Consider the following 8985-nt stretch of genomic DNA (forward strand, 5'->3'; position numbering starts at 1 on the left):
GTTTTGGAAGGAATGGATACATACAGATCGACGATCTCTCCCTTCTCGTTCTCCATTTTGACGGTTGTTTGGGGGGGTGGTTGAGGTTGACGACGGTGAGAGGTTTTGCGCTGGCGGGTTAAACTGGCGGCGGACGGTGCGTGTGAAATTCCACTTGAATCTTTCTGGCGAACGCGGGTTGTGGGTCATGTGATTGTTTGTCGAGGGCTGATGACTAAGGTTTGGCTGGGTGGGTTTGCTTGACTGGATTGGGTGGGCGGTGAGTAGTACCAACTTTGTAGGGAGGGACTGGTGAGGCGGTGTAGGTACTCTTAGTAACTTGGGATGTGGCTGGTGAGGTAGTGGGCGTATCTCCGTATTTTGTATAGACGAGAGAGGGAGTATGATGGATGGTTTAGTCGGACGATGAGACTTAGTTGGGCTGTTCCCTGTCTCCTTCTTTTACATGGTCAGTACCTTCAGATATCAGTAAATTCCATCAGAGAGTTGATGACATCCGATGGACTTCATTTACCGTGATAACTTGATTGGTATAAACTGGCATCTAGATGCTGTATATTCACTATTCTGTAAGCCAACTACTGACAAATACACCCAGACACTGCTATAGACGGCTCTCCTTAAACACATCCTTCTTCCACCGCACCACAAGCTCCCGAGGAACACCCTTGATGAACTTTAGCTGTACAACCCGCTCCGTATCTCCCTTCCGGTCAGTACCCTCCAATTCCGGACCAGGATGATCCAACTTCATCACCGTCTGGCCATCAGACGCAATCTGCAGCGCCTTCGGACAGATACACTTGTCCGTCCACGGCGGCTGGCCCGAATGAATGAACTGCAACAATTCCTCTCGCTGCCTCTTCAACTCCTCAACAGACTCCACCCCCGATGATCCCTGTGCCAGGAAATCCGCCATCAAATGAAGCAGCAAGAACTGAGGCGGGAACAAAATGGCCTCACCCTTCTGCGCCATGCGAATCCATTCCGAGGCAGGCAAGAACCTCGCCTCAGAGATCTCCACTCCGCCATCGCTCGTCGGAATCTGAATCTCCTCTTTCTCACCCTCATGTGGGATCTCATCCAGAATGGGCTTCCCAACCTCCATCGGCAATGGTAAGAAGTACAGGTACATCTGGGTCGTATACCGTCTCGGATATCTGATGGGCGTGAGCCAGCGTGTGAATGCTATCAGACCTTCCGTATCCGGTACTGCGGCGGGATGCTGTTCCTTTAACCATTCTGCGAATGTCATCTTATGTTGATGGATCGCGCGTCGACCAGCTTCACGCTGCTCCTGTGGTACAGCGAGCATCTTGCCCGAGTCAGCGTCCTTGGCCAGGAGAATGCCACTTTCTTCGAACAATTCGCGAATGGCGGCGTTTCGATACCAGGGTCCGTCATCGTGGCGGGAGATGTCATCTACCGGTGGACATGGCCCGTCCTGGCTGGAGAGGTTTCCTCCTGGGAAGACATGTGCCGATGGGTAAGACGTTGATGTCTTGACGCGGTGAAGGAGAAGGACCTCATTCCGCGGAGAGATGATGATTACGCTGGGAATAAGGTCAGCACTGAGCTCTACTGATCCCAACGCGACACAAGTTGTAGGAGTAAGGGGTTCAATATAGTAGGAATATAATGGACAATGAGACTGCCGGGCGAAGCTTGGCATATGACGAACCTGGAACTGGGCCGAGGCTCGGCAGGCGTAGACTTGGCCTTAAGAAGTTTTTCGAGACGCCATATTCAGGTCTGTAGATGTCTGCTGGGGCTTGGAAGCCGAAGAGCTGCATCGCTGTATAGGATGATTGAAGGGTTTGAATCGAATCCGGGGTTGCGTAGGTCTATATGATGGGCCTGAAACTAAAAGCCGGCTACCTCGGGCAACTTGCAGCCGGGGTAAGAATTCGCAGGCTATCATCGTAGTTCATCCAAAGAAGCGCAGACATTAGTGTCAGCAGATCCTTGTGGTGATGAGATAGGTGAGGGATTGCAACGACAGAGAAAGATTATTGGAGCCCAGAGTAAACAGAATCCACAAGGGGCATAGCAGAAGCCGAGCTGCAGCGGTGCTGCGGCAAGGCTTACTGCGACCCCGCGTTTTCGGCAACCGACCGCCTATCATTACTGACAATATCTACCACCGACGGATCTACAACACTGGACAGAAGTTTACTGACAGATATAATGGTATTGATACTGCCGTAGGAAGTCTAGGATCATGTATAGAATCATCGAAAAAGGCGTAATGCATTGAATAACCCTAACCAAGTCGGTGCGTCACCGCAAGTCGAACTCCTGTTCCCCATGCCCGAGCTTTTGTTTTCGTAACAGCCACATATCATCATGTAACAAAACGTATCAACAGAAAGGCTCTTGATATAAAAAAAAAACTATAAGGAAATAAACAAGAAACTTTGGCTCTTAAGCTTTTACCACTTAAGAGTAGAGCTTCTTGTCGTAGCTGTGGAGACCGTGGACGTTACCCTCGGCCATGGCGCTGGCACTTCTCATCTCGAAGCGGACAGTTCCGTTGTCCACACCCTCGTGCAGAGCCTTAAGGCTCTTGACACCAATGTCCTGCAGGGAGTGCTGGACACCAGCAACGAGGTAGGGGACGAACTTGGTGACAGAACCACGGTCGAGAACGGAGCCAGCAACACCCTGAGCAACCAGGACGCCGTCCTTCTCAGAGAAGTAACGAGCAGTACCAGCGTTGCTGGCCTTGCTGTCCTTGGAACCAGCGCCAGCCTTCTTGTCCTCCATGGCGGCGATACTGCCCATACCACGGTAGGCCTTGACGAGCTGACCCTCCTTGCTCATGAAGTACTCGCCAGGAGACTCGGTGGTACCGGCAAGGAGACCTCCCATCATGACAGTGGAGGCACCCATAGCCAGACCCTTGACGATGTGACCAACGTTCTGGACACCACCGTCAGCGATGCAAGGAACACCGAAGCGAGCAGCGAAAGCGGTGACGCTGCGGACAGCAATAGCCTGGGGACGGCCAACAGCCATAACCTCCTGGGTGATGCAAGCACTGCCGCTGCCCATGCCAATTCTCAGGCCATCGACACCAGCAGCAATCAAAGCTGCGGCTTGCTCACGAGTGACAACGTTACCACCGATAACGTCGATCTCGGGGAAGTTCTGCTTGATCCACTTGATCATCTCAATTTGGTACATGCTGTTACCCTGGCTGCTGTCCAGGATAACAATGTCGAGACCAGCGTCAACAAGGAGCTTGAGTCTGGTCTTGTCCTGCTCACGGGTACCAATGGCAGCAGCGGCGATGAGCTGCTTGGACTGGGGGAGCTTGGAGGCGAGGGGGTAGTGCAGGTTCTTCATCAAGTCGCTGCGGGACAGCAGGGAGACAAGGTTGCCGTTCTCATCAACGATGGGGAGCTTGCCCTTCTTCGAGGAACGGAGGACCTCGTTAGCCTCGGCCAGGGTGGTGCCAGCGGGGGCAGTGACGAGGTCAGTGGACATGATGGCGGTGACGGAGTCATCAAGGTCGTGGTGGAACTGGATGTCACGGGAAGTGACAATACCAACAAGCTTGGAGCGGAGGGTTCCGTTCTCTGTTCATTCAAATACAGTTAGAATCAAGTCTGACTCGAACCAGGAAGAGTGAACATGTCATGATAGTAACACAAGGGTCAGATAAAATCTGTTTCTCTACAGTGCTGCTCTCGCTGCTCCAGTGGAACGAAAGTTATAATAGAAAAGAGGATGATCATCACTGTGAATGGGAAGAACTGAAAAGAAGAAAAGTCAAGTCAAAAACTTACCAGTAACAGGGAAACCACCGAAGCCCCACTTGGCCTTAAGTTCCTTGGCCTCGCGGACAGTGGCCTTGGGAGAAAGGACAACGGGATCAGAGATGAAACCGTTCTCGTATCTCTTGACCTTGCGGACCATCTCGGCCTGCTCCTCAGGAGCGCAGTTGTGGTGGATAACACCCAGACCACCCAGCAGAGCCATGTGGATGGCCATGTTGTGCTCGGTAACGGTATCCATGGGAGAGGACAGAAGGGGAACCTTCAGAGAGACACGCTTGGTGACGGGAGTGTCCAGAGTGACATCGGAGGCAGGGAAGCCTGTGATGGGGCGTATAAGCAACCGAGCACGAACAAGAATCACCAGCAACTCAAGGTGTTCGTCTTACCGATGTATCCGGGCAAGATAAGGAAGTCGTTGTAGGTCAACGCTCCGTGCTTGTCCGAGTCAAGCAGGGTGTCAACGTCCAGACCATCCTGGGTAGTGTAGGTTTTCAGGACCTCCAGGGCCTTGGTGTGGTCCTGGATCTCGGCCTGCATGGCGCGGCCAAGAGAGTCACCGTTGGAGATAGGCATGGTGAAGACTCTACCGGTTCTATCGTAACTCGTCAAAAAGAATGATAAGAGTCAAGAACAAAAAATAATCAACAGATCGACGATAGAAACGTTCTGTTGATGGAGAAAGTCTTCCTTTCCCAAAGAAAAGAAAGAAAGAAAAAGGAAGAAAAATCGGAGGAGAAAAAAATTGGCTTTTGACTTCTGCCGCACACGCTAGCGATCCCTGCAGAATTCATGCCGCAACGGGTATGGTTCGCCTTGCCGCTGCCTGTTTGGCCTTGTGATTGGCTGCTAAACGAAATCAGGCCAGGCGGTGAGCGAGGAGGGGGTGACATTGAAGGAACCAAATTATTCTTTCCTGACTGATGGTTAATAATAGTACGTAGTCCCTCTGAAAATTTTTGCAGTCCCGCTTATCAATTCCTAAGGAACAGTCGCGGGGTTCGGGGTTAAACTTCCCATGGAGTAATGCCCAATCGCTGCTTGCGGCAATTGCAATGACATAGTAGTAGTACTTAGTACTGCTACTGACTGGTCATGAGAGGGGTTGCCTTTCACAGTCTTTTCCACATGAAGTTTTTCTTCTCTATAAACTCCGTATTTTCCTGTACCTTTGACTTCGCGCATACGCCAAGATGGGGTTAGTGGCTACTAGCCTCTCTGATAAGATAACTAAGATGCCTTGTCTTGGATGCATGCAACGATACAACGAGCTTGCTGGAGTATCGTGAAATCTAATTGGATCGTTGCATTGATGACCCCTTCTGATTCAGATACACTGCGATTCTCAGCATATAGTACCCATCATTGGTCTGCTTAAGTTGGTCCAAGTGGTACTGCATACACCGTATACTACCTAGACTAACTAAATCCTCTCCCCGCACTGTAGTCCAAGCATCCAAGATCTTTATATAATCCACAAGCCAGACGCACTGGCCAAGACACGTTGGTGTGTGGTAAGTGTACTTAGACAATGAGTTGGTATGCTGGGACCACCGACTCATCTGATCTATGATTCGTATCTTGTTTCTTGCTCCTTGTGAGAATCGTCCGCGGGCCGATGGAGCTTTAGAGACGGAAGACATATACTGTAAGCCAGACGATATCCAGTTCAAGAAGAAAGGACTAATTACAAATGTGTATAACAAGGCTTTCCAAACAAGAGTGCTGCTTTCTGTTGCAGACGGTGTTACAGTCATGGCATTTCCCCACTTGGTGTTGAGGCTTGTTGATGGGCGCAGTATGGCTGATTCGTATAACTTGAAGGGAAGGGTTACATTTACGGCTTCCCATGCGGCTGATCAATTTTCGCTGAAATGTCTAATAATCACTCCCTTGGAATCGGTCATTTCTATTGACTAGGCTTCCTTATACTGTAATGTGAATGCATAGGCTTACATTCTACTCGGCGCTATCTAGTCAAGCATGGTGTCTGAACTGTAGCACTGACCCGGCCGGGCGGCGAGTATAAGCATGGAATAGAACTTGAAGATAGTGATAAGTAATACTGCAATACGCTAAATGAATTCAAAATCTTAGTTTAATCGACTTAGCATTTTCCCTAGTGCGCTATGATCAGGTCGAGAGGTGAATTGCGGAGATGTGGTTCGCGGACCTGGTTACGTAGTACGACTATGACGCCAGGGTGACAGAAGGCAAAAAAAGCTGTCCGACTTATATATATAGCGCCAAAGCCATAAATTTCTCACTATTCAAGCAATATCTTCTCATAGCTTTCATATCGCACGGTTAATAGTCAGAATGGCATCCGCAATTGGCAAAGAAGGCGTCTTCCAGCCGCCACAGGCAGCTCAATCCCAGAATAAGCCAGGGTAATTTCCCTTTCATAGCCTCTCTCTTCGTTACTTCGATTAGCTTCCTCTCTAGAAATTCTTCAAGGAGGTCAGCAGAGCTAAGATACAATCTCAGGTTAGAGAAGAAAATGGCACCAGCAAGTGAAGCAACCAAATTAGAGTCGAGCGGTACTTTCGTCGAGTATGTCGGTTCTGGAAAACTGAAGGACAAGAAGGCTCTCATCACCGGCGGCGAGTATGTCTCCTATCCTGTCATGGGATGTCAAACAATTTACAAGCTCGTAGTTCCGGAATCGGCCGATCGGTCGCGGTCTTGATGGCTCGCGAAGGGGCCGACGTCACCATTGTCTACCTACCGGAAGAAGAAGAGGATGCTCAGGATACCAAGAAGATGGTTGAGGCCGAGGGCAAATCATGCCACCTCTTCAGCGGAGACTTGAGAAGTCGCGAAACGTGTCGCAAAGCTGTTGAAGAGCATATAAACACGTGCGTGCTCTTGTTATCACCAGTCTATCTACGAAGCTTCATCTCATACTAAGCTCAGGTATAAAAAACTAAATATTCTCGTCAACAACGCCTCCAAGCAGTACATGTGCAAGGATTTCGCGCAAATCGATCTCGACAACGTTACCAGCACCTTCGAGAGCAATATCATTCAAATGTTCGCTATCACAAAATTTGCCCTTCCTCATCTGTCCAAGGGCGACTCGTCAGTTTCTCCATCTTCTAATGGAACAAGCTGCTTATGGCTAACTTTGTTTTCAGCATAATCAATACCACATCTACCGTGGCATTCCGAGGAACAAGCGGTATGGTTGACTATAGTGCGACTAAAGGTGCTATTGTTAGCTTTACAAGATCACTGGCAGCACAGCTGAAACCCAAGGGTATCCGCGTTAATGCAGTGGCGTAAGTTTGAGGGTCCATATTGAGTGTCAAGACATATGCTCACTGCTATCTCGGCAGTCCCGGTCCAGTTTATACTCCTATTCAGGTCGATACTCGGGAGCCTGAACAGATGGAGAACTGGGGCGCTGGATCTTCCATCGGCCGACCTGGCCAACCAAGCGAGGTCGCGACAAGCTTCATTTTCCTGGCCAGCGCAGATGCTGCACTCTTCTGTGAGTAATTCTTCGCCCCCTGATGACAAACACTACCAGTCTATCCTTACACTTACTGACTGGGAGATAGACGGCCAAGTCTTGCACTGCTATCCTCTAGGGGATTGAGATAAATCGTGAAGGTCGACAACAGACGTCTATGAAGCCACACAAGGCAAAAGTGCAGTGTCAAGCACCATAAGCCAACGTAACTTTGGCATTTTCTTCATTTCAAACTGTTAGCTCAGGACGTCCCTGTACCTCTTAGCCACTTGATGTGAAAATATGTACATGTATGATAGTTCAGGTGATTCGAGTAGTTTGTAATGCGATCAATACAGCAGCCATGGTTTTGCCTGCAGGAGGGCTTTATCCCAGCCCTCATCATTCTTCCAGATAGCAACAGTCTCTATCTCATCCTTACCCAGCTTGAGATCATTGTACAGATGCTATTCAGAAAATCTGATTAGTTCCATTCTTCATCTCTGTATCCATGCGGGGAGGGCTGCTGCTGAGGAAACATACTGGGAACAGGCCCTCTTTCGGTCGCGGCCCGCAGACCGTCCCCTCAGGATTTTCCCACCGGACCTGGCCGGCTATGCCCTCAAAGGGAATCCTGAGCACGTAGACCAGCGGCTCATCTTTGAAAAACATTTTGAGAGTATTTGGTACTTGAAATGCTGTGGAGAGGTGTACGAATCCCGATTTCTCATCCAGCTCGCTAACCGGCAACCGATCGGGGAGAGGTTCCCGGACCGGAGATGTCGACGGGATCAACTTGTAGACGTAGAGGGGCTCGGCGTCCGCCATTTTGATTTTCTTAGTTTGATGATGCCGTTTCCAGTTTTCACTTGTGGGAGGGGTGATAAGGGATTTAATAGTCGTTGATTGTGTTGTAGATTCGGATTCTAGTCATATAGGTAGGCGATAATCGACGCTAGTGAGTGGGTGGTGGGACTGGTCATCCTTGACCCCTCCATGAGACAGTTAGAAATGCTTGTCGATCGCGTCGGACTCTTTGTCCTTCAAGGACTCCCGTGACCGGGGGGGTCGTATCCGACCTCCAATCACACGGAATGTGTCTACTTTCCAACTTTGTATTTGATCTTAATGATTAGTGGATTAATACGCAGATATTCAGTCATCTGCTGCAAATTTATTAAGCGAGTAAAATTATTCTGGATCCTAGCGTTTTGACCAAGTCCCCGCATGCGATTCTGATAAGATAGTAAGTCGTAGTACGACGGACTATATGTTTGTCAATATATACTAACGGTAGTACCAGCTGGATTGAGCGGTTCAGCCACGTCCGATTACTAGTAAAAATAACTTGAATATCGACATGGATAAATAAACTTGTATAGAATGGACTGATGAAGAGTTAGATCAGATCTTGGATAGACATAATCGTCACAAGGTTGAACAGTCTTCAGGTGTACATGCAGCCCCCAGAGTACTATTTCCGTGGACTCACGGCATCTACTATTGTACACTAAGCGGCAAGCAGCAGCGGGCTATTGATATATTCTCTGCACATGTTACTGAAATGAGGAACTTGTCTGTCTCATATCTATTGATCGATCGGACAGATGGCTAATACTACGAGTGGCTTAGCCACAGAGAGAGATCTCTCTCTCTGTGGCTGAGATAGGGATCGACGTCACTGGACCGGGCATCGGAGAGTAACAGTCACATGCCCGTGCACGCCATACCAAATCGGGAGATTTGTTTTTG

The 8985-nt window shown here is 49.3% G+C and overlaps 5 protein-coding genes across 5 annotated transcripts, besides 1 other annotated feature; 1 reads left to right on the forward strand and 4 right to left on the reverse strand.

Annotated features, from left to right (window-relative positions):
• Positions 1-14: 14 nt before the first annotated feature.
• Positions 15-56: a sequence feature (Short protein (An07g08150, CAK39631.1) was converted to a misc_feature.).
• Positions 57-604: 548 nt separating this feature from the next.
• On the reverse strand, positions 605-1793 carry An07g08160 (uncharacterized protein; the record flags this gene model as incomplete). The annotated part of the gene is made up of 2 exons (XM_059748630.1): positions 605-1578; positions 1682-1793. The coding sequence occupies 2 exons, from the start codon at positions 1791-1793 to the stop codon at positions 605-607; spliced, it is 1086 nt and encodes a 361-aa protein (XP_059601042.1).
• A 646-nt stretch (positions 1794-2439) lies between these two features.
• An07g08170 (uncharacterized protein) lies at positions 2440-4319 on the reverse strand (the record flags this gene model as incomplete). Its single annotated transcript, XM_001391855.3, has 3 exons — positions 2440-3581; positions 3792-4100; positions 4169-4319. 3 exons carry the CDS (start codon positions 4317-4319, stop codon positions 2440-2442), a joined length of 1602 nt encoding a protein of 533 aa, XP_001391892.3.
• Positions 4320-4760: 441 nt separating this feature from the next.
• Positions 4761-5536, reverse strand: An07g08180 (hypothetical protein; the record flags this gene model as incomplete). The annotated part of the gene is made up of 3 exons (XM_059748631.1): positions 4761-4948; positions 5045-5098; positions 5194-5536. The coding sequence occupies 3 exons, from the start codon at positions 5534-5536 to the stop codon at positions 4761-4763; spliced, it is 585 nt and encodes a 194-aa protein (XP_059601043.1).
• Positions 5537-6098: 562 nt separating this feature from the next.
• Positions 6099-7331, forward strand: An07g08190 (uncharacterized protein; the record flags this gene model as incomplete). Its single annotated transcript, XM_059748632.1, has 7 exons — positions 6099-6169; positions 6267-6386; positions 6437-6637; positions 6696-6860; positions 6917-7060; positions 7118-7272; positions 7312-7331. The coding sequence occupies 7 exons, from the start codon at positions 6099-6101 to the stop codon at positions 7329-7331; spliced, it is 876 nt and encodes a 291-aa protein (XP_059601044.1).
• Positions 7332-7583: 252 nt separating this feature from the next.
• On the reverse strand, positions 7584-8061 carry An07g08200 (uncharacterized protein; the record flags this gene model as incomplete). The annotated part of the gene is made up of 2 exons (XM_059748633.1): positions 7584-7679; positions 7777-8061. 2 exons carry the CDS (start codon positions 8059-8061, stop codon positions 7584-7586), a joined length of 381 nt encoding a protein of 126 aa, XP_059601045.1.
• Positions 8062-8985: the final 924 nt, after the last annotated feature.

This window comes from Aspergillus niger (genome assembly GCF_000002855.4).
Source record: "Aspergillus niger supercontig An07".
In the NCBI taxonomy this organism is placed as follows: Eukaryota; Fungi; Ascomycota; class Eurotiomycetes; order Eurotiales; family Aspergillaceae; genus Aspergillus; species Aspergillus niger.